General features: G+C 34.1%; 1 protein-coding gene across 16 annotated transcripts in view; it reads left to right on the top strand.

The window, feature by feature from the left end:
- The window catches only part of LOC145248063 (chitinase-3-like protein 1), a 154,380-nt gene that overhangs the window by 85,933 nt on the left and 41,661 nt on the right, over positions 1-26,786 (top strand). For all 16 annotated transcript variants that reach the window (XM_080109824.1, XM_080109836.1, XM_080109825.1 and 13 more), the window contains exons 5-12: positions 3,682-3,806; positions 5,105-5,228; positions 6,784-6,969; positions 9,158-9,277; positions 9,616-9,743; positions 15,280-15,296; positions 19,591-19,635; positions 23,935-23,976. In XM_080109824.1, the coding sequence (XP_079965950.1) occupies positions 3,682-3,806; positions 5,105-5,228; positions 6,784-6,969; positions 9,158-9,277; positions 9,616-9,743; positions 15,280-15,296; positions 19,591-19,635; positions 23,935-23,976 (787 nt within the window). The remainder of the gene's footprint in view (positions 1-3,681; positions 3,807-5,104; positions 5,229-6,783; positions 6,970-9,157; positions 9,278-9,615; positions 9,744-15,279; positions 15,297-19,590; positions 19,636-23,934; positions 23,977-26,786) is intronic.

The following is a 26,786-nucleotide window of genomic DNA, read 5'->3' as shown; positions in this document are numbered from 1 at the left end:
ATCGACAACGATGAACAAAAACTAGCATAATTCTATACATCAGTGGTAATTAGTTCCCTTTTGTTCTGCTATCTAGGAAGACGTGTTACATAGTGAACGAATCTTCACCACGTAAGAAAAAAAGGCTGACGAGTTTAATGATGGCATCTTTATTATTGTTGTGTAGTCGGTGTGCATATCGGAGACACAGAAGATGATAATGACATTTATATACTGTTCGTCACAGTGGTCGTCGTAATGTATTACGACGACCACTATGACGATTCTTGTGGACTTCATTATTATTAATACGAAGTTGAGACATTTATGCAACACTGAGTGCACGATGATGATGATGATTCTTTTTACATCAGAAGGGAAGAGTCAGTTCTTTACAGATGATAAATAAAACACATTTACCTTTTCCTTTTGGTGGAATGACGACAGACGAAGACAATTGTTTACAAAAATAGATGATTCTTTATTCATACCAGCTGGTGATGATGATGGTCAGGGATTCAAGCCTTTACGACTACATGGTCTCCTCTTGCCCTTCTCCCATTTCGCCTCCTAGGGGCATCAGTTCTCACTAAGTCGCTGTCCGACTCTCGTCTCCCACTGACTCTAACTTCGAACCCTGTCTCAATATATTGTGAATCTCCTTTCTTGATATCGTCAGAGGCATGATCAACAATCTGACTCTCTCACGGTTCAAATTATACGTGCGCTTTGCACATGCATCCACACGCCTCTGGCAATAAAGAAATTCCTAAATTAATTGTATCGTTTTTAATCTATTTTGTTAATCATTATTTCTAAACTCGTATTGCCCATTCTTTTAACTGACATATTTAATATACAGTTATTTCTAAAAGAATGAACAATCAACTGTATTCCAAAATTAAATATCTATTTATGACATAAATAATACCGAGTTATTTGCACTCACAATCGTTCTGCATACATAAGATTTTAATATGTATTCTTTTTTTTTTAAACTTTTCTTACTGGGTTCAATTCTAACCTTTTCTAAATATCCTTTTCAACTTATCTAGTTTGCTCTTTTACTGACTGGGGTCTGCCCCTTTTTACATCACATCATGTGGTTTATGGATGTTCATTGTCGTATCAGCATGTATTCCGTGGCGAAGTATCAGATTAAATAATGAGTATCTCTCAACAGGTCGACAGCGAATAGCAATCTATATCAAATAAACGGCATACTTGATTTTCTTTAGTGATTTATTTTGTTTATTCCTCTGTAGAGAATTATTGAAACCTGTATGCTCTGAATCTCTCCCTAGTAGGGAGATTGAAAATGTCCTTCAAGTATACATCTGTTTCATTTCATAAACAAAACCAAAAACAAAATTTACTACTCTTGTTTTTTTTCCCTACCTACATCCTTTTTACGTCACTTCCGGAGAACGACTTCCACCGTTTTCTAAACAACGTTTTTATTATATTACAGGTGGTTATTCCATCTAATTACTCGCCGTGGTCTAACCCAACATCCACTAAAATTGATGGAATACTAAAGCCTACTTGATGTTTAGAGATATGTGATATGACATTCTCCCAACCCTTAGTTCCATGAAAAATGGTACAGCCATAATCTGTCCCCACCGGCACGCCTACTGACATCTGTGCTTTTCACGTATCTAGAGACCCCTTTAAAGTGCTTACTACAAGAAAAAGTATTTCCAGAATATTACGTCATCAGCCAGATATATATTAAATTTTGCAAAATTCGTAATGTGTAGAGTTTTTTTTTTCCTCAGACAAAAGGAGGGTGGGTCTGTAAATTCACCCTTGTCCATTCGTTCGTTCATCTGTCCGCAATTTCCTCAATCACTACACCTTGGATTTGTTTGAAATTTTGCACAAACATTAAACATGATATAAGTAAAAATGTAACTGAACAGATTTTCCGGGAAAAATCCGCCCCCCCAGGGGTGCCTTTCGGGTTGAAATGGCTAGAATTGACAGTTTTGTGCTTATTAAAAATAATTGATGGTTTGGATTTTTATAAAACTTTCTGAAAAGTTGTAACTAACTGATTTCTATATAATTTTGTTTGTTTATACTTCTTGGGTGTGTCCTAGGGGCTCTTTTAGGGCTAATATAAACACTATATTTTGGGGACTATTTTACAATATTTGTACCAAAATTTCTGGGGACTTTTGGGGCTAAATAAGTGAGGGCGGCAAATAATGGGCTTAGTCATTTCTTTTTTTTCTTTTTTTTGCATAGTGCAGAACTCAAATTTACATATGTTAAGGCCTAAAACTGCAACGTTTGTTCATTTTCATCAGGATTTGACATCCCCTGGGGACTTTTGGGGCTAAATGGGGGGGGGCAAATGCTGAATTTAGTCATTTTTCTAGGCACCGTTCACTGTGCACTCATGGGGGGCCATGCATGCTTCACTTGTTAATCTTTTATTTCATCATTTATTAATGCATCAAATCTAAGTTAAAATTCGAATTAAACTTCAATTGACGAACCTAATTCGTTTGTAAATGTTCTTAAATCGATTTGTTCATAAACCGACTTGTTCGTAAACTGACTCGTTTGTAAATCGACTCGTTCGTAAGACGATTTATTCGTAAACAAAAAATTACTTATTAATTCATTCCTGGCAGCGTAATGAAATGTTTTGTTTTATTATTTAAAATATTTGCTGCATAAATTTTCGTAAAGCATAATAAGTACTACAAAAAAACTTACAGAGAATGACTAAAAGGATTTGACTAGTCTTGTTTTTTCGTCGGGTATTTTCAATTTTACGTCGCTACCTCACCTGTTTTCTGCGTAACCTCATTCTCATTATATTATAGACAGCTATTTTATCTCATCATACCTCGATGCCGCGATCTAATCCAGCATTCTCTAAAATCTAACAAAGATTATTTAATCGTTGATTGTTTGAGTTAAAGAAAAAAGACGAATGATTTTTAGATCTCCAAGTTCACCGCGTCGAAGCACACGTAACAAAAATAGGTTCCCATTTCGACGTTATCGCAAACAAGTTTTCTTCAACTGATACCAGATTGCAAAGTACACCGTATCGACGTCGAGACGACAAAAAAGAATTCCCCCAACTCAAGAAATGTATCAGTTTGCATGAGACACGTTTTGTCTCGTGTCAGTCAGGTTTCGAGTTTAAGACTTTTTCTCTTTTCTCTCCGTAAGCGAATGACACCCATGCTAATCATGCACACTACATTTTTCCCTACATATTATTCATGTGGCTTATTCGATTGGGCTATGGTTCCAGAGGGTTGAGCAAACGCACAGTATTACAGGTCATTATGATTTCCGTAAAAAACAAAATCTGATTTACATAAATAAATGTCGGCTAATCTATCATATTCTTAATTCGTGTTGTTAATGACCCATTCTCACTTACAAATAAAGTCCACTCCCCCAACACAATATATCGATCACACTTCATTATTTTGATTTCCAAAATATCAGATTTATTCGATGATCTGAATCATAATTTTATACGGACAATTTTGTTCAAATATTTAAAAATAGAACAAAACACTTAACAGAAGTTAAAAAGAGGATAAAATCTCGTACATATATATATATGTATATATGTGTGTGTGTGTGTGTGTGTGTGTGTGTGTGACACAAACAGATGAACAATAATACTTTAAATAATTCATACATTTTCCTTCTTTTCATTGTCAGGAATTAAGACATGCTTTTGAACGGGAATCTTATAAAAGCAGGAAACCTCGGTTGCTTTTAACGTCAGCCGTTGCCGCAGGTCGACATATTATTGATACGGCGTACGAAGTTAAAAAGATCTCCGAGTAAGTTTTTTTTTTTATTCACATGTAGCAATGCATTCGCTTCAACCACTGATGGTATTCGCCAATTTTTTTTTTTGGTCTCCCGACAAAAGGAGGGTGGACCTGTAAATTCACCCTTGTCCGTTCGCCCGTTCGTCTATCTGCACTTTTTTCAATAACTAAGCCTTGGATTTTTTAAATTTTGGACAAACATTAAACATGATATTAGTAAAAAAAGTAACCGAACGGATTTTCCGGGAAAACTCCGGTTGCCCCCATTTTTGTGCTTATTAAAAAAAAATTGATGCCTTGGATTTTTATAAAACTTTCTGAAAAGTTGTAACTAACTGATTTCTATATAATTTTGTTTGTCTATACTTTGCGATAATTCTTGGGTGTGCCCCATGCGCTCTTTTTGGGCTAATAAAAACACTCCATTTTTTAGACTATTTTACCATATCTGTGTATGTTTATTTATCAGTTTTGCACTCAAATCTAAATATGTTAACGCCTTGGGGACTTTTGGGGCTAAATGTTGTGGGGAAATAATAAACTTGTCATTTCTTTTTTTGCATGGTGCACAACTTAAATTGAGATATGTTTAAGCCTAAAACTGCATCGTTTGTTCATTTTCACCAGGATCTGACGTCCCCTGGGAACTTTTGGGGCTAAATGAAGGGGCGCAAATGCTGAACTTAGTCATTTTTTTATGCATTGTTTACTGTTCACTCACGGAGGGCCATGCATGCTGCATTTGTTTTTTATTTTGTACAATTGTTTCAAAGCCAATTTATTCCAGAACATATATAACAAATAAAAGAAGCTTTAGGTTAACACTTTTGCTTTCTTTATACGAAAGTCCAAACAATAAAATAAATTCGGAAATTATCATAAGAACATACAAGAAAGACATTTCTGGTGTAAAAATAGAAGGGAGGGAATTCATAGACATAAGAGACACAGGGAGGTAATTACTTTAGAAGAAAAAAGGGAAGCAATTTTAAAATATTCTACTTTGAAGACGTTAGACTAAAAGCTTAGTTAGAATAGCTTTCAATAGAAAATAATTTATAATCAATTTTGCTCTCGAAAAAGAAAACATTTGTTATTTTGATTATTGGTTAGTTAAGTGTCTCTGTTTTGCCGCATATCAACCATTTTTGTGGTTATTTAATTTATAAAATCTATTTCTCTTTCTTTTTTATATAAATGATGGAATTTTTTCTCGAACCAATTGAACCATCTCCTGGACATTGAACCTGACAATGACTCTAACGACAATATCAACTTTTCGCCACCCTACGACGACGACACCTCAGAGCGTTGGACTTCATCACTGTCATGACATATGATCTGCACGGAGCATGGGAGAAACACACGGGGCATAATGCCCCACTTTATGCCCGTGATGAGGACCGAGGGAAAGATAGACAACTGAATATGGTAAGAAACGTCATCGCTCTTGCCAGAGATGACATTACATATCTTTCCTTATTTATTTCATATTTATATTAAGAAAGAAAACCAGCGTTATTCGGGAGTAATAATTTCAATCTTGAAAATTTCGGGCGCTTTTTAAAAAATATTTTCTTTTATGATTACTTGCATGCCAAGCTTGGTCGAAACCCGTCCAGTAATTTGTAAATCTCCAGAGTGAAAAAGACATATAGGCATTGAGATACTTTACCTTATATGTTATTTATTGTTGGTAGAGCTAATCGGTGTTGCCCGGGATCATATCTTAAAATAAACAAATTTTTAAAAAAGTCTATCTCTCTCTACATACCCAGTCACGTTATGATTCCCCCTTTTTCTCTCTCTCTCTCTCTCACACACATACAGACACTCACACACACACACACACACACACACACACACACACACACACACACACACACACACACACACACAAATAAATAAACACATATACACACAGCAAAACCGTGTCTTCTACCAACAAAAACGTTCTTCTCTTTTCCTGTGTGTTTCTAATCTCACATGGAATCTTCGTGAACAAAATTCATTTCCAATAATTGTCAATCTATGGAACACGTTACAACGTACTTCTTATCTACGAGCTATAACACTGTTGCCTGAAAATCCAATGCCAATAAATACTTTTCACAAACTGTCCTCAAAGTTAAATAAATTTTACTCATTCCATTGATCATTTTAAACTCTAACCTAATATTCTTCATCATTCAACTGGCAATAATTAACTCTAATTCTTGAGTGGATTTTAGCCTTGATAAATAGTAAACCACCGTTAAAAAACAATTATGAGCAAAATGTAGCAACTGATAAACATAAAAAAGGAAGAAAAGAAAGAAAAAGGCATCGGCAGCTTACTGTTTCACCTAATTTATTTTTCGAATATTTACTAGTAATGTAACGCTGTACCCTTTTACACACGTGTTAACATGTAGACACCGTCGCAACTCGATTAACTTTTCCCCATTGAAACAACATACATTTATTTACAGGTACTTTCCAGAAAAACGCCTTGTTTCTTATTCAAACCTGTTGCTCGCGGTCCAAATGTGTAACACATCTATCTCTGCTCTATCTCTAACGTGATCATCTGTCTGCGCACACGTTCTTCTTTTTATAATCGTTTTCCTTCTTACTTGTAATGACGTCACCTCGCACACGGCTCGGTCATTTGTATATAGCTGCCATACGCGCGTCCGCGCTCTGCTACAGTAAGATGCTCTTTGGTAATAATAATCATTGTGAAACTCTTCAGCTTTTGAATTATCAACGTTTCAATCGCATAACTTCGGAAAATTATTAATACATATGGAGAAATAATTGCTCAGATAAGACTTTTATTCATTCGTACGTTGTCAGGCATTAGGTATTAATGATCACGACCGACTTGTGTTCTTATTTTTCATATGTGAATATTATTGCTAGTTTTTGTACATTGAAAGGATTTGTTTTTTATTCAAACTTGAATATGTGTGGTGATTTTGTGTCTTATTTTTCTCTTGTCCAGGAATGGGTGGCTAACTATTGGGTATCGAAAGGCGCGCCGAGAAAAAAACTAAACATTGGCTTAGCGCTCTACGGGCGTGGTTTCCGATTGGCCAATTCAAGAGATATAAAACCAGGAGCACCAGCTTCTGGTCCGTCACGGCCAGCTAATTACACGTCAGCGAAAGGTATTCAAGCTTATTACGAGGTAATCGACTTTAACTTTAAGATGACGGACTTCATTATTTTTTTTAAATAATTTTTCTATTTTTCTATTCTCAGAAAATGATATTTTATTTACCTTCACTCTAGAAGGTTAGACACAAGAGCATGTGTGGATTTATTTTTATGAAAGTATGTCTTTGAAAAAAACTGGGTTCGAAATTAGCACAGCAAGTTTTTCAGTAAGTGTCGATAACTACTTAGAAACCGTGTTTTGTCAAGTCAGTCAGACGAAATTATATAGAAGCGATTTTCTCGGCATTATCGCGAGAGATATTTTCTGGTAGAGCGATACTGTACTGCCATTTCTCTGTCTATCTGTTTCCGCCATCTCTCCCCAATGTCTCTATCTCTCCTTATCTAATATATACTCAATATCTGTGTATCTTGTTTGTTTTCTAACAGAGTAAACAATGTCATCATTTTGTGATGTCATCCAGTAAGTAAGAAGGGGATAGCCACGCAGAGTGGATGACGTTATGGAAGTACAATTTCATTCATTAAAATCGAGAGATTGGAGAAAACCGTGTAAAGTGGAATACAATCTTTGATAAGACGCAGAGGAAGCAAACTCTGACCATTGGGGTTTTTTTTCCATAAGAATTACACATGATTTAAAGCTGCAGTTGTAAAGTCAGTTTTAAACTGTATCGGCCCTGTTATATATATATATATATATATATATATATATATATATATATATATATATATATGTATATGTATATATATATATATATATATATATATATATATATATATATATATATACTAGCAGTTCAGCCCGGCTTTGCTCGAGCCCTATGTACTGTTTATAACTTTATGTGCATATATATATATATATATATATTAAAAAGTTTGATTCGTGTCCAGGTAGCCTACATCAAAATTTTCAAGTGTTTAGACCCACATTTGGCAGAGGAGTTTGGTAGAGTCCGAAAAGATCACCTCTTTCAACTTTGATCTCTTGGCAGCCAAATTCTCACCCAATAACCAATTAAACATTATTGCCTCATGTCTGATTACCCTTTATGTAAGATTTCAACTGTTTAATCCCAAAATTGGCTACATAGTTTGCTAGAAACCGCAAAGATCAAATCTTTTGAACTTTGGCCCCTTGGCAGCCACATTTTCGGCCAAAAACCGATTAAATGCTTGCCCTGTGTTTGAATACACTTTATGTAAAATTTCAAATGTTTAGATAAAAAATTGGCTGAGTAATTTGGTAGAAACCGCAGAGGTCAATTGTTTTTTTAATTTTGATCCCAACTGTGACCCCTTAACATTTATTGTTTGGGCTCAAATAAAATTAAAAAGTTTGATCCATGTCCAAGTAACCTACATCTAAAATTTCAAGTTTTTAAACTCAAAATTGGTGGAGGAGTTTGGTAGCGTTTTCAAAGTTCAAATCGTTGAACTTCGACCCCTTGACAGTCAAATTTATGTCTGAATACCGATTAAAACGATTTTCCCAAATCTCAAAAATCTTATTCCAAATCTCGAGTCTGTAGACTGAAAATTGACAGAGTAGTTTGGTAGGAAAATATACACACATAGACACACACACACACCTTCATTTATATATATATATATATATATATATATATATATATATATATATATATATATATATATATATATATACGCACACAAACTCGTATATATTAAATAATAGAAAGTACATTGTTTATTGTAAGCACTGTTGATATTGGAATACAAAATTAAAAAAATTTAACGATTTAAAAACCAAACAAGTGCAGAATCTCTCTCAAGAAATAAACAAGTTTATTTATTAAAATTACATTCGTTATTTCGATTCATAACAGAATCTTCATCGGGAAAATCCAGGCTTTTTACGTGCCATGGCGATGGTAAGGTCTGATGTCCAGTCCAATAGAAGGCGCGGGGCGAGCTCGTATGTGTTGTATAATAGTAAGTTCAGTTTATAGTAACCACTGTTGATATTGGAATACTCGTTTAGTCTTTAAACCATTTTTTTTTAATTTTGTATTCCATAATATTTTAAACTTAAACGTGACAGACTAACAGATATATGAACGGACCGACAGAACCTCTTATGTTGATACTTGGACGCATCTAAGAATATCATTATCCACTCGTAATGCGCAAAATTATAAGTTTATGTTTTAATGGTTTTTGTTTTGTTTACTCTTCAGATTTGTTTAGCAATCAAAAATGGTGCGCAGTCGCATTGGATGCCGGACTCGGAAGTGCCTTACATAATCTATAAGAACGAATGGATCGGATATGATAATGAAATCAGTTTGGCTATTAAGGTAATTCGATTGCAGATCACACCTTTATTTGATGTAGTGTTAATATTTGTGTGATTTCGATAAATATAAATACACCCACATGCACACAGACATGCTGTTAATCTTGTTATATATTGTCTACGCAAGTTATATCAAACTCAAGACCCCTCGACGGCCATGGAAGTCAGTTTATATTATCAAATAGAGTGCACTCCCATAATTATGAATGAAGTTGTTTAATAAAAAAAAAAATATTGCAGAATATTGTTTCCGGTCATGTTAAATTATCTGATTAGTTATCCACGTTATCGTTGGGAAACCTTTCTATTTTACTGTCTTACTTTTCGCCTTACTTGCAGGTTGATTGGATCAAAAGAAACGGATTTGGCGGTGTGGCCGCTTGGGCCTTATCATTCGATGATTTCAATAATGTCTGCGGACAAGGGAAATATCCACTCATGAAAACAATCCGCCGGGTGTTGGCCGGGTGAGTTTAGACGATTTAAAACTCTTATACCAGTTCAAATAAGTTGATGACTTAAGTTATTATTTATTATTATTTTTTTTATTGATTCATCGTTTTTCCTGTGCGTACTCGAAACGGATCGAAGAGAATGAGTTATTTATTAAACGCAATGCTGTAACGTTGTACATCCATTTTTAGCAGTGTCATTACATTTTAACAGGCCGGGCACGTTGTAAACTCCGTCGCAAGGAAACAAAAGAAAAGAAAAACTCAACTCACTTTCTTTCTTTTTTCTTTTTTTTTTTTTTGGTATTTTTCTTAAACATTTAAAGAGTTAATTTCTCCTTCTCAAGCTCCGTGTAACTTTTCGTCTCTGCTATAACGTCACCCACGTGACTCGAACACGTGCTTCTTTCGACACGTCTAGAAAACCTTTCTCGACACACCTGCTTATTCCAACATGTGTGTCCTTTTTATCTCCGCTGTGACGTCATATCGCAAACTGGTTCGGGTTTTGCATATACCTGCTGCTAATCTAACGTCAGCGGCTTTATTACAATCCTATTTCAGACATAAGCGTCATCAATAGATTAATTAATCTTTTTTATAGAAATGCTTTCAACGTTTTTATTTATTTATTTATTTATTTGCCATTTTATATTGTTCAGTATTAACATCTGATGCATACACATGAATCAATGTTGCGTTTGAGAAACTTGTGTGATACAACCAACTTTCTGTAATCATTACACAAACATTACACTTTCCAATATTTGATGCTGATCATTCGGTTTCTGCGTGATCCTCCAAAACTGAGCGGATGTCGTCCTGTACTTTAGCTTCTCAAACATTCTAACTCGACACAAAGCTGATGGAATACAGTGAGTTATTTATTCGAGGTGATTTTTATTCCAATTCACTGACTAGTGGGTGGGGATTGAAGAAAGAGATTGAAATCACTAATTAGTTATATCAAATTAGCCCATTACATTACACTCTCATACAACACCTGCTTTCAAACAGGCACATCCTTTGCTATCGCCCTGTCTATTTGAACTGTAATACCACTCTGGGCGGGTTTCGTCATACGGGCAAGAAAATGCACGCTAATCCTAAGTACCGATGGCTATGCTTTTAACTCTGTCTAATGGTGAACATTTCAAGGGTGATCAGACCCTCACTGGTCACTGCAAAATACCGCTTGGATGCTTGGAACACATAAAACGTGCACGACCCTAAGTGTGTGGCAACACTTTACTTCAGCCAGCTGTACATCGCCTCAATTTCGTGCTAAGTTCTCTTCTCACAATGGTTTTATATGGGTGTTCACTGTCTGGCGACAGGGTGATATGAAATCAACTGCACCCTCAGTTCGACAGGCAATCAATAATTAAAGAAAAGCCAGTGGTCATTTTTCTTATAAATAAAAAAATGAGTATTCATTGCAAGACTCTAATCGTTCAGAGGTTGTGACTAAATACAAATGCTCTGGTGACTGGCGGCTTCCATTAGTAAAGTTATGCTTGTCTCTTCACCGTGTAGATGCAAAATAGAGTGAGACTTAGTGGGGCTTAGAATATAGTGAGACTTAAGTCAGGGGTTTTTCTTGGACTGATATGAAATCCCCAGGCAAAGTGGGTCATCGAGGATATTTTTGCTTTTCATTATATTGCGAATCAGGTGGGCCTCTACCTTTCATCATCATTCCCGTGCCATTTGAAGGATTTTTTCCAAGTGCCATTTCATATGAGTAAAAAAAAAAATACTTTTGTTATCGTTTTGGATTGATCAAATTCTCCGGACAATAATAGACACTTGACTTTGTATCCACCATCTTGTTTTTCCTTATCCCCCCTCCAAAAAAAGCTCATAGCATCCGACCTATATTTCAGGTGACCTAATAATAATTTTTGACCACAAAGAATTTGGTTAACTGCTTTTCCTAAAATGGGGAGACCTATTCAGATGATCTTACTTGTCAAATCGCCAAAAAGCGCCATGCTGAAATCTTTTGAGATACCTTTCTATTACAATGTTCCGTTTTCAGCTAGTGTTCTTTTTTAATGGCCGTTTATGTCAACAGAAATTATTATGGAAGAAAACAGTTTCTTCTTTATCAGTATCTACAAATGCGAGTATTAAATTGACGCCAAAAAACTTTTCCTAACAATGCCCTTTCTTTCCATCATCATCAGCAGCATCATCACCGCCATCATCACCAGCAACATCATCACCGCCATCATCATCACCAACATCATCAACACCGCCATCATCACCACCGCCATCATCACCACCGCCATCATCACCAACATCATCATCACCAACATCATCATCGCCATCATTACCGCAACATCATCACCACCAACATCATCACCACTAGCATTATCACCATCATCATCATCACCACCATCATCATCATCATCATCATCATCATCATCATCATCATCATCATCCAACGAAACTGTCACAGAACCACGTGACATCCTGTCCATCTTTAATACATTGCCACATGCCAAGTCATTTTCAATTAGAGTTCACTAAGTTGCCTCCTGCTAATCCCTAAACGATTTCATTTCCGTTAATCATGAACTGAAGAAAGTATAAACTAAAGAACATACCCGTTCAATATTTAACAGACATTGTAAATTTCATAGATTCAAATGTAATTCTATATTAAGTTTATAATCGATATCGACGACTATCTTCTATAAGGTCCTGGATATGACCTTAAACTATATGCAGTGGTGAGGCCCAACTGGCGGGCTTTGGGGAGTGTGGAGCCACCCTTTAATTGCCATTGCTCCCAGGTCTACTCTGATCCGGAGTGGTAGTACCTGTTAGGGTCCCAACTATGGGTTAAATAGAAACTGACTTGAAAACAACAAATATATTCTATCAAAAAATCTTTCTTTAAAATCTTTGGATTCGGCATTAAATAACCTGAAAAGGGTTGATATGCCGTAAACAAAAACAACCATTCAACATCTTCTATAAATATACCAATTCAATTAAAAGTTGTCTCTACCCGGCTTTGCCTGGAAGTTTATTGTTTGACCTGAAAATTCTAAAAAATAGTCTCACGCGTAATATACCGATGTAACCTCTCACTTTATAGAAGATAAATAATTATTTTTAATAACTAAATATTTTTATACCCATCGACATATGTATGTTTCACATTTTTTTATATTTTATGCTAGTCAGTATAGAATTACGTAACCGTAATATATATATATATATATATATATATATATATATATATATATATATATATATATATATATATATATATCAACAAAAATAAAATAAAAATAATTTTAATTATATAAATATAGTTTTAGGCGTTTGGGCAGTGTAAAAACATTGTTAATCCACTACTCGGCATAGCAGCGGCCGAATAGCGTAACGGTTAGAAGCGCCGACTGTCCTTTGAACGGGCAAATTTCGATTCTGACTTGAGGTGATACAGCGAAACAGTACTGTATGTATATGACTATATATATATATATATATATATATATATATATATATATATATATATATATATATAGTAAGTTATGAAAATATATATGACAATTAAGCTACACAGAATATCCAGCATTTTATTCTCGTCATGAAACGCGGAATATTCTGTATAGCTTAATTGCCATATATATTTTCATAACTTGCTACCTAGCTCTACCTATGTATTGAGCACTATTGAAGTAACATCGTAAAAATTTACGCATAAAATATCTTCGTATATTTATTTATGTGATGTTCCAAATTTGATTAAAACAAAACATTATTATTAATATAAATGTTTCTGCACATTTTCAAAACATATTTTTCTTGACAATAAACTCAAGATGTTGTCAAAAGATATCTGAATTTGTTCTGTTACATAAAGACTCCCTAAAGATGCTTGGAGTATTTACAAAGCTCACTATGCTTGTCTCTCTCCATATTTTCAAGCTCTATCTCTCCCGAATCTAAAAGTCGCAGAGCGGTGCTCGGGATTGGATTTTTATGGATCGTTCTTTTATAGGTCTTTAGCTGGTTCAAATAATTTGTAAGGAGTCAAAATGGGATCAAAATTGAAAAATCGTTATACATTTTGTACATTCATCTCAGTTTATTTTTAATCAGTTTATATGCGTGTCATGTTCGTACAGTGGTACTAGCTTTGAATGATACAGTTTTGCTTTCGGTTTCGATTCTGGCTGATGGTACCCAAAATACTTTTTTATTTACTTTGAAATCACGACTTTTTTTTTCACTTTTGAAATCACGACTTTTTTTTTCACTTTTGAAATCACGACTTTTTTTTTTACTTTTGAAATCACGACTTTTTTTTCACTTTTGAAATCACGACTTTTTTTTTCACTTTTGAAATCACGACTTTTTTTTTCACTTTTGAAATCACGACTTTTTTTTTTACTTTTGAAATCACGACTTTTTTTTTCACTTTTGAAATCACGACTTTTTTTTTCACTTTTGAAATCACGACTCTAATATAAACGAAATCTGGATAAAATAAAATATTATATATATATATATATTTATATGCGTATTTTACGACCGTGCAAAGCCGAGCAAAGCCGAGCTCCCCCCCATATTACACACACACACGTATGTATGTATGTATGTATGTATGTATGTATGTATGTGTGTATGTATGTGTTTGTGTATTAGATCTTTACAAACTAAGGTGGTTTTAACAGCTTTTAGCTTAATTTATGTAAAAGTAAAATCATATTAGTAAGTTTTAGTCTCCCCTCCATCAAGGTCAGAGGTTTTGTGGAATATATATATATATATATATATATATATATATATATATATATATATATATATATATATATATATATATATATTAGAAAGATAGATAGATAGATTAACTTCCTTTGTATCTCAACTCAGGATTTATAGTACCGTATTCATTTTGTCTATTTGCCATATTCAAATTGAACATTGAATTATAATCATTTCACTTTAAAAGTTGATACCTTCACGACTTTAAACAGTCGTGTAAAAATTCGTCTTTGGCAATATCAATTTTTTTTTTGTTTAAGTTTCTGATTTTATTGTAATGTGTTGTTAGTAATGTATTTCATATCTCACGCACCCGTTTTTATTTTAAATCTATTGTTAACGTATATCTTCTATGAATATGAAAAGATGATTTATAGAAAAATGCGTAGTTAACAGATGAACATGTCAATTATTGACAATTATTATAAAGTTAGATGAATCAGAAGAAAAGGCGACTCGAAGTCCGCAGCAAATAGTGTCAGATAAAACATTTATACTTAATTATTTTTTGCATAAGATAATAAATGAAATGTTGTTGTTTCGCTGTTTTGAATTTGTTTCTAGTTTTATAAAAATATATTAATTTGCAAAATATGTTTTGATTTGTTTATATGCTTTTAGAAAAATAAAGTAATGCTTCCTTCTAACATTGTTTGCTGCGGACTTTGGGTCATCTGTTTTACTGATTCACCTAAAAATATTTACCAGAAAAAGTTTATTCAAATAAAAATTATTTAACAATTTTTTTATTGTTTTATTTTAGAGATGGAGTCAGCAGATGTAAGTAAACAAAAAGTTCATTGTTGTTTTTTTGAGGAAAATGGTTGTGTACCCAGTTAGAATGATGATTTATTATATAAACATTTATTCGAATACGTCAACTGTTTTTTAATAACAGCCATCATTGTTCATGAACTTGTGCCAACCACCTGCATCAATCCTACAATCCTACAGCTGTGAATGTAAACATTTTTGATAGACTTCTCAAACTTCTTCAAATGACTTAAATCTAAAAAAATATAAAATAACATATAAAAATAACCACAAAAAGACAAGCAACAAGATTAAAGAATTAGACGGTGCGAAAGTTTTGTCCCATTCTGTCATTAGTCTAGAAGTTGTTCCCTCTGACTAAGGACTATTCCAGTCAGTTCAACACTCTATGTAGAGTCAGCCATTATTTATTTATTTATTTATATCCGAAATATTTGTAATTTGACCAAATTCGGAATCTTGCGGGCTGTAGGCAGAAAATCTAATATGTTTACGATGTTTATTTTAAAGAATAGCTGTTGCTTTTGAAAAAAAAATAGAGCTGACGTGAGGAATAATTTATTTTTGCACGGCACACAAAGTCTTTTCCCTTATACAAATATCGGTACTTATGCAGAATACGGATCTTGCTGAAATAATATCGTTAGTATGTAGAAACCGATTCTTAAGATGAGAGGGGAGGGTGTTTTGTAACTTTTCTGTACTTTCCCCTAACAGTTTAATCGGCAAAAGACACCGTAAAAATCAAACTTAACTTGAAAACCCTAACCCAAAAATAACACGGTTTATATTCTGCATAAATACCTAAATATTTACTTATTTCCTGTTTGTATATATTTAAAAAAAAATTCCCCGTTGTATGATTCGAATTACTGTTGGATGTTATTCTCACAATGTTTCAGCTGATGTAACCTACGACCTTCGTCAGGTGCGTATTGTCGAACTTAAGAATCTCTATGCCATTCAGTCAGTTGTAAAGATACGTGGCGCAACGGATAAAAATGTGATGCCAGTTTTAAGTAACAGTCTCTAGGAGATTAAAGGTTCAATCCTCGGTACGGGTGATACTAAGACTACGATTACAAATTAATCAAGATTTCTACCCAGTCATGACTAACGAAAGTAAACTACTCTAGTAGATTAAAGAAACGTTTCTGTTCGAAATTCTGTATAGATTCACGAGTACAAGACATAACCAAAAAAATTAATATCAATCCTCATATAAAAAAATAAGTGTAGAATTAGGGTTGTTCCCATAGAAGTAGAGCAACGAAACTTGGCACAGTTATTAGTCTTTCTCTACATAGGAACTACCCAGAGTTATGCATTTCTCCCATCGTTTGATGCAGCTCTGGAGGCCGTTTTTGTAGAACAGCTCTGGAGGCCGTTTTTGTAGAACACCCCAGGTTGGTCCTCCAACCACGACGTGACTTCAGAAATCAAGGCTGCATCATCTGGGAAACGCTTTCCTTTCAAAAACACCTTCATGGCTGGGAAGGGGTGAAAGTCAGAGGGTGCAAGGTTAGGAGAGTAGGGAGGATGAGGGAGGATTTCATAACCACATGCCAGTGCTTCTGATCTAGCGACATGCAAGTTGTGGACCGGAGCGTTGTCCTGCAGGAGGAGGGTACCTTTGCTGATCTTGCCCCGCCTCTTGATTTTGATAGCTTTCCTTAATTTCCTCAAAAGTGAAGCATAATAGGCTCCTGTAATTGTGGTACCCTTTACCAGGAAATCTGTCATCACTACTCCGTCCTGGTCCCAGAAGACTATGAGCATGACCTTGCCAACGGAGGGCTGCATCCTTGCCTTTTTGGAGGTGGTGAGTCCAAGGGCTTCCACTGCATTGACTGGGCTTTGGTCTCTGGATCATAGTGATGGGCTCAGATTTAATCCCGTGTAATCAGTCTTTTGAAAAACTTTGACTCATCTTCTTGGCACATCTCCAAATTCATCCTCGATCACTCGACGTGTTCTCGCTTCTGGAATGGTGTGAACAACCTGGGGATCCATCTGGCAGACACCTTATGCATATGCAAATGGTCATAAATAATAGTTTCCACGGACCCTGTACTAATCTTGACATCTTGGGCTATTTGGCGAATATTAATGTGCCGATCTTCCAAAATGGCAGCCTCAACTTGACGGACAGATACCTCATCAATGGCAGAAGGGGGCGCAACCAGGTCTGGGAGCTGTTTCCACAGACTTCCGGCCATATTTGAATTCACGATGCCAGCGTTTTAAAAGGTTATATGATGGGGCATTATCACCATAAGTTTCTTTTATTTCATCAAAAGTCTCCTGTGGTGTGCGTCCTTTCAAATACAAAAACCGGATCACTAGATGTGTCAGAAATTTCGTGGAAAATATTGAATAATTCCACCCCGTCTTTCCAAGCTTATAACTCCTCGAAAAATATAAGTCAAGCCCTAATTTTTTCAATTAAAGGAGCAAGGACCAAGGTTTCATTACAAAAAAAAAGGTTTTAAACTTCGAACTTTACAGGTAAATTTCTAAAAAACACTACTTTTTTGTTTTAAATTTTAATATATTATTTATTGATCTTTTATCTTCAATTTGTGATATATAACACTTTGGTGAGTAAATTAATTATTTACTTTTAAATAGACATTTCAAAATGGGAGGCGTGAATTATTGGACCTCCTGTCTTTCCAGGCTTATAACTACTCGAAAAATGTAATTCAAGCCCTAATTTTTTTTCAATTAAAGGAGCAAGGACCAAGGTTTCATTAAAAAAAAACAAAAAAAAAACAAACAACGTGGTTAAAAAAAAAAAGGTTTTAAACTTCGAACTTTACAGGTAGATTTCTAAAAAACACTACTTTTTTTTTGTTTTAAATTAGAATATATTATTCATTGACCTTTTCTGTTCAATTTGTGATATATAAAACTTTGGTGAGTAAATTATTTACTTTTTAATAGACACTTGAAAATGGGGGTGTGAGTTAAAAAAAACGTTTGTCTAAAATATTATATTCGGTTTATTGGAAAGAGCATAAAATTTCACATTGACCCTGAAAATATCGTAAAAATAGAATCAATAGAAAAATGTTGATAGATTTTTAAAGTTTAAAAATTGAAAAATATTGAGTTCGTAAAATTCATTACTGTTTTTTTTAAATAAAAATATTTCTATTACTTTTAAAACAAGTTTAATAGTTTATTTTGGAAGTATGATCCATAAAGAAAATAAACAACCCACTTTTAAAAGAGAAATTACGAGTTTTTTATATTTTATTCGCATTTTCGTGTTAGGGGTGTCAAAAATTCCTACAAAAATTCTGATACACCTACCGGATCACTGCTCGACATTCAGCAGGCTCCATTTCACACCTGACTCCGTTCAAACACCTTTAAAACAGAAACCACAATTAATTCAGAGCTGTAATTTGCCACATAACCCGTAGAGATATAAATCATTGCACGTGCAAAATTTCAGCTAGATCAAACAACTGGAAGTGGGTCAGGGGCATTACTTATTACACGTCCCTTGTATCTAGCATAATGTGTAGAGAGGTTTTCCCTGTGGATTTTGACGTTCCAGTGATCAGACATGGATTACCTCCACACAGTTACTAATCAAGTTTCAACCAATCATCTTCTAACGTTTCCATCACCACATTTACAATCAGAACCAAGAATCACGACCATTCAACACTTTATTTCTATTACTCCCTTTTACGGATTTACCTCCTACCACCAAACTATCTCTTTCAATCTTTTTCAATATTTAAATTGATTTCAGCAAAATAAATATTTTATTCTGAGATGAAGCTTCGCAATCGAAACGAAATATCGAATCAATATAAGCATGTCTGGATGTTATTTTCTTCTGTTCTAGCTAGTGTTTTTTTGGTATTACCTTATTATTATATGCATATCATGGTTTGTAAATGGAAAAAATAAGAACGGAAATGGGGGCCATCAAAAGTTTAATGGCCTACAAAACCAAATGAAATCTTCAACGAAGATACGGACCATATGATACAACACTTGTCTTCGTATTATTTGGATTCATCAGACTACTGTTCTCATCTTGAGTGTGATTTTCACATCGTTTCGATCAATATAATCTCTTACCTTCTTCAGATGTATCTTGTCGAATTCGGGAATCTGGACGGAATTTCGAACGGAAGCCTTTATTTATTTCACAGAGGTAGTATCCTCTAGTTCCGTCAGCCATGACTGGGTATAGGCCCTAAGTAATCCGCAATTATATTTTTTGCAATTCATATTATGTTTATTATCTTATATGTTTAATATTTGTTAATTATAGATCATTCAAACATTAAAACACCAGTCAAGACGAAAATTCCTAAAGGTACGTGAATACATTATTTTGTCTTTTGCTCAAAATCTGAATATTCTTCTTTTATCTATCGTTCTTCAAATGGTCATATCCCACTGGAAAAAAGTTTGTTTTTTCCTACTCTTAATTGTAATTTTAATATGAACTTATTTAATCAGTAAAATGTTATTAAAATTAATTTACTTCTTATCATTAAATAATATTTATTGATAATTTTTTTAAAATAAAATACACACGAAATAATCTTAAATAAAATAAAAAAAAAAACAGAGTTCAGTTTATTTACGCTATCGACAACAGAAGAACTGCTTACAATAAGTCTCTGGCTAACGACATCCCGACTTTATTATGAAAGTAGCTTTAGACAAGACATGAAAGCAATTAACTAAAAAAAAAAGCAACTAAATATGATTAAGTTGCATAATAATAAAAAAAGAGTCGATGATAGAATCATTCAAAGCAAGGTATGGTTTTAAGTGATTCATCAGCATGGCAGTAACAGATCCTGTCATCTTCACCGGAAATACCACGTGTTACTTAAGATTATCACAACTTTAAGCAGATGTAGAAAAGCCTTTCAATGAGATAACCTTAAGTTCAGTCTTCTGTACTCGATCGACGCCTCATTTCAGTCTCAAGAGACAATGGATACTCCCTGTAAGTGTAGCTGCGCGTGTAATTGTAAAGCAAGGGTTGTGAAATCCCAACCACGTCTCTACTGAATCGGTACTGCTTGAGTCCAGTCGCAAGGAGAAATGCTAGACAACTGGAAACAATGCTGAGATAAGCGGAGAGCACATACAGCACTTGGTATTCCCAAATAATCACCCATTTTAGTACTAACCAGACTCAATGTTGCTTAACTTCGGTGATCTAACCGGAACAGGTGAGTCAACGTGACTATGTCGTATTATCACACGAGAAAGTGTCAACGAGAAAAATACTATAACATCTCCCTCTACCAAGGGCAGGTAACTACTTTACTTATCTGTCCGTTATCAGGCAGAAAAGCCAAAAGCGAAAGCAAAAACAGAATGATTTTCTAGAAGATAGCTACTGAGAACTCTGCAAGCGAATGCCCTTTGACCTGAAAGAGAAATGATACAAGCATAAACCGGAAAATCATAACCCTTTACTGTGGATATCCGAAAATGCTGGAAACCTCTCTACTCTAAAAACTTCTTTTTTCTCAAACTGTTTGCCTTTTAGAATTCCTTCCTTACACCCTGTTTCCAGGATTGTACCAACACACACAGAAATTTAAATGCAATGTGAACGTCACTGCACAACTCTCCACTTAGCATGCCGCTATAAATCTGCACCTGATTCGCAGTAGTCCCTTACATTTCAGTGGCAATGTTCCGTATTTGAGGTGAATAGAACATTTAGTCAAGAAGAAGAACTAAACCTTACAAATAATAAATTTCTTTGTCCTAGTAATTTAGGGGTGAAAATCAATGAAGAGAGAGAGAGAGGGGGGGGGGAGAGAACAGAGAATTGTGGGAATATGAGTACAAGGAAGAGTTCTGAATAAAAGGGACCCGGAAAAATATTAGGAGAAATCCTAATAATCATAATATAATATAATAGTTGTAATCATAATAATATACTATACTAGTAGCACTAGGATCAACCTCGAAAAAAAAAACTTGAAAAAAGACTAGATGACCTAAGTTTAAAACTTCTAATGAGTAAAATATAATGCTCATAATGATGATGATGATGATGATGGTGATGATGATGGTGATGACAAAATTGATTTATTTTAATAATAGAAAAAAAAAACTTGTAAAACCACAAATCTTTTAATAATCGTGTCATGGGAGACACAAATGACCATCAAAGTCATTAACCGAGTTCAAATCAGTCTGAGCAAATAAGTGTCTCTCTATAAATAATTCGGCGCGATAAAGAAACTAGAATTTCGACTTTATATGGATTTATATGAATTTATGTATACACAATTTCCTTTCTGGTTATAATTAATTAATATAATTTCGATACATTTTATTAGATATGTTCTCGCATTTCTATGAAAAGCTTTGCTGGTCAATTTTCAATCGCATTTGCATCTCTTAATGCGTACATTGAATTCATTGGTTACTTTAATTAACTTTTAAGTTTTATGCTTACATTCTTTTCGCCTTGTCGTTCATCTGGTGGTCATGATCGCATGTTATCATCGCATGGTTGGTTATTGATCACTTGTCTTGTAATGCCCGGGAACTCAGGACATCACTTACATTATAGATATCGTATATTTTCAACAGTTAAGAAGGAACCACACTCAAATATTTTTGATCTTTGTGTGCAACAGATCGATATTTATTGATTACAATTTTACAATGTTCATCGAGTACAGACGTTGGTATCAGGAGAACGATGGAGGCATCCCATAGAAAGGAGTTTCTAATTACCGATTGTCTTAACTCGACTATTATTATTTGTGCACTTTTGTCGCTGTTGTGAGGACTATCTTAAACAAACCCCAATGTTCATCCTATCCGAGGTCACTTCCTTATTTGTTTCTCTTAACTTCCGTCCTCATGACGCAAAAAGTTTCCCGTCATATCTTTGATCTCGCAAAAACGACTTTTTCCTTAAGCCGACAATAGTTTATCGACATTACAAAACTACTCAGTAGCTAACTCACGCACTTTTTTATTGCACAAAAGGAGGCTTATTGTCACTATAATTTCGGAGAAAGTCGAGAGTTAAAACTCAATAGTAAACTGCTGTTGCGAGAACGTAAAGTGATTTGCAATGAAGTGGAGTATACCGAAAATCTTGTGAGACTTGTTGTTACTCAGACTCCAGGGATATCATTCATTATTGTGAGTGAGCGATTAATGGTAACGATGAGTGGGAGGAGTGTTATACAGTTTAACCCGGATATAGGAGACCCGAATATAAGAAAAACGGACATAAGAGAGATTTTCTCTGGTCCCAAATTAGAGACTGTGTTAATGTACAGTGTAACCCGGATATAAGAAAACCGGATAAGTTTACCCCGAATATAAGAGAGCTGTAGAGCCTGAAAAAGAAGTCTCTTGTATCCGAGTTACACTATAGTTAAAGAATCTTAGTTATTAATATACTTATTATGGCTAGCTGTTTGTTCTATTGGAATATTTTATGTGGTATAAAGCACTGAATATCAACGACTATCCAATCAGATATATTGGATTCTATACACAACAGACACGAATGCTGACACAAGGATGTCAATCAGGATCTTCTCTATTTTGTCAGAAATTTGCTCAATAACAGTATCTATTTCGGTGAGGGAACCATAGACGGCAAAGATGAAAGCGGTATTATAAGCAAGTGCAATATATTTAGGACGAAGCAAGGTCTTCTTTGGAAATGTATCTATCACATAGAGGTCGTTTCTAGAGTAGGCATAGATTCTGTGACCATGGCGATGTTGGGGGCCGGGAATTGAAGTCATGTTTAAATAATCTGTGATTATGAAGTCATCTATACAAACTGACCGGCCAATGCTAGTTTCGTACAGAAATAAAATGTCCGGATTGGTCTCCTGAAAATGAATTTCAACTTCTGGAAGGTTAGAAAGTAGACGCCTCATGTTAGAAATAGCAGACATAGTAGAAGGGATCTATATTAGAATTTGGTCTTCTTGGTTTATTATTATTGATTTTGCTTTGTTCGTTTTTTTTTATGGTGGGATTGGAAGTTTCGTGGAAGAGGTTAGCAGAGAGAGTAAGAGAACGATATTTTTGCAAACCATTGAAGAAATAAAACTTGTAGCAATTCCCACTAATATTTAACCGAAACGTCCCACCGGAAATTATTGCATGGTTCAGATTCCATGCATTAAATGGCAATAAAGCATGATTTATCCTTTTCGATTTGACAGCATTTTTTTTTAATTACTCCAAGAACCTGAATCTTGGAGTATCAGGTAAATAATATCAGCCAAGGTAAAACGTTTACCGTCAGCATCATTTTTAGTGACATGCTAACAAAAATAAAAAGAGAGGAATTATTCAAGCCATCTCAAAATTTTGTTCCCACTGAACGATTGCCGACCCAGCGGATGTTAAAACTCATATTAGTATAAACATTTTAAATGACATAAATGCAAAAGAAACTACTTGTTTATTATTGTGATTCACTGAAATCCTATGATTATTAATGTACGTGGCTTATCTAATTTCCTTCATAGCGGGGTGATTGTAAAAAGTACTGAAGATCTTTAATGAACATTCACCAAAATGTTGTTTTTTTTTTTGTTGTTGTTTTTAAGTTGTATTCATTTTGTATTTTGTTTTATTCGATGTTTTTCAGTCACGCACGTATTACAAACGGAATTACCACAATATCGACCTGGTAAGAACGAAATATTCTACTTTATTGATTGGGTTTTCCTCATGTGTTTATATATTTAACTTTTTTGTGCGTATCGTTCAGCGCTTTTCATGGCGTGACTTCACACGAAAACTGACGTTTCGATTTAAACAAGTCATTCGGAATGTTTATGAATGATTTAGGCTTCGATGTTTATCTAGCTTTGTTCTTATCGTTAGCGGAAATTAATTTTTTATTACATTTCACCCCAAACACTGCCACTTTGATGTAGGGGCTACTATCGGGGACATAAGTTGCAAGGACACTATGGAGGAAGTTGAGCAGCAAGATGTCTGTTCACATTACACTTAAACTTCTGGATGTCAGTACAATTGGGGAAGCAGGAACCCGGAAGAGAATTCCAAAGTCTAACAGTTCTGAGGAAGAAACTATTAGAGTAAAAGGCTTTCTTACATCTAGGGATCTCTACTGTGTAGGGGTGGGACATTGCTGCTTGTCAAGTTTGTCGGGGAAAATTACATGGTGGGGGGTTTGTATCTGTCTCTGTCTCAGTTTCTCTATCTCTTTCTCTCTCTCTCACTCTCTCTCTCTATCTATCTATCTATCTATCTATCTAGCTAGCTATCTATGTATCTACCCACCTACCTATATATATATATATATATATATATATATATATATATATATATATATATATATATATATATATATATATATATATACACACTTGTGCCCGATATTATTCATACCCCTCGGATCTTTGAGATTTCTATAAGAATATTGCTCAAACCAGAAGATAGACAATATTAAAGGGATTTCAAACAATAAATCAAGCATAAGCATTTAATTTAAACTCAACAAATAAATAAATTATGCAAGTTTGAAGCATTATACTAAGAAAAACAATAATGGCACTAGTTCAAAATTATTCATACCTCTCTTACTAATAGTCAACAGCATGCCCTTTATTCTTAATAACTGCCTGTAACCGTTTTGGATATTTATCAACAAGGTTTTTACAATCATCAACACTGATTTTTGACCATTCTTCAATGCAGTAGTTCTCTTAATCCCTCAAATTTCTAGGTTTCCCCTTTTTAACCTCAGTTTTCAATATGTGCCAGAGGTTTTCGATAGGGTTCAGGTCAGGACTCTGGCTAGGCCATTCCAAAACATTAATGTGATTATCCTCAAACCATTTCTTGACTATTTTGGCAGTATGTTTTGGATCATTATCCTGTTGAAGGACCCAGTTTGGTCCTAAATGGAGCTTCTCCGCACCCTGTCTAATGTTTTTCTGGAGTATCTCCAAATATTGCTCTTTCTTCATGGTTCCATCTATCTTGACCAAACTACCTGGACCACTAGCCGAAAAGGAGCCCCAAAACATTAGGCTACCACCACCATGTTTCACCGTGGGTATGGTGTTCTTTGGGTTGTAAGCTTCTCCTTTCTTCCTCCAAACGTAAGAAGCATCCATATGGCCAAACAATTCAATTTTTGTTTCGTCAGTCCACAAAATACTTGAGAAAACGGACTCTGGAGAATTCACATGGGTCCTAGCAAATTTTAGACGTGCTGCAAGGCGTTTTCCGGTGTGCAATGGAGTCCTTCTTGGTCTTCTTCCTTTCAGACCATTTTCATGCAGAGTCCTTTGCAATGTTTGCCTTGATATTTTTATGCCAGAAGACTCCAGATTTTCTAAAATGTCCTTAGTAGTGGTGGTTGGATTTGCATTAACACTTCTTACAATATTCCTGGTGGCTCTAGCAGACAGTTTCCTTTTCCTTCCTCTACCAATCAAGTTGTTTGTTGTGTGGTGGCTCTGGAATTTTTTGATGATGCTCTGTACTGTTGCTGTAGGGACCTCAAATTTCTTGGAAATTGACTTGTAACCTAAACCATCCTTATGTGAATTCACAATTTTAGTCCTAAGATCATTACTAAGCTCTTTTTTCTTCCCCATTCTAATAATTTTTATTCTTTTTTTGGTTTTCAGTTGATATCATTTTAATTTCTGAAAAATGCAAAAAACGAAATGAAATTAATCAAAGGTTGTATAAAAGCATTAAAAATAAGAATCAAACAGGAAACAAACAGTCAGAAACTCGATTAATGCTGAAAAAATAAGGGGGTATGAATATTTTTTTAACATTGCAGATTTTATAAATAGCTGTATATTTCTTTTATTACAAGTATCCCGAGATTTTAAAATGACGAAAATGATCAGAAGAGGTTTATTAAGAATATGTATCAATATGGACGTAAACAATAAATTCTTACAAAGTTACACCTAATAAACTCAATTTTCAAGAGGGGGTATGAATAATATCGGGCACAAGTGTATATATATATATATATATATATATATATATATATATATATATATATATATATATAAAGGAGATTAGAATAATAGTCTAAAGAGCTAAGTGTATTTTAATGTAATAGGGAAATTACTAGTTTAATTAAAATACAGTAAATGCTCGTTGTAATTTAGATATATAATAAGCTCGATAGTTAAATGTCCTAGAGCTAATTCAATATTAAGTAATGTGATTTATAATTTAAAAATTTAAAAAAAAATTTTTTAATTTAAAAATCAAATTTTAATTAAATTAAAAATCAGTTTCATAAGAAGGAACAACAACAAAGTCAATTATCTGATAATTGACTTTGTTGTTGTTCCTTCTTATGAAACTGATTTTTAATTTAATTAAAATTTGATTTTTAAATTTAAAAATTTTTTTTTAAATTATAAATCACATTACTTAATATATATATATATATATATATATATATATATATATATATATATATATATATATATA

The sequence above is a fragment of the Euprymna scolopes genome, chromosome 26 (genome assembly GCF_053919585.1).
Source record: "Euprymna scolopes isolate OS-2025 chromosome 26, ASM5391958v1, whole genome shotgun sequence".
Taxonomy (NCBI): domain Eukaryota; kingdom Metazoa; phylum Mollusca; class Cephalopoda; order Sepiida; family Sepiolidae; genus Euprymna; species Euprymna scolopes.
Note: the sequence above shows the minus strand (reverse complement) of the source record. Positions and strands in the feature narration are given on the sequence as shown.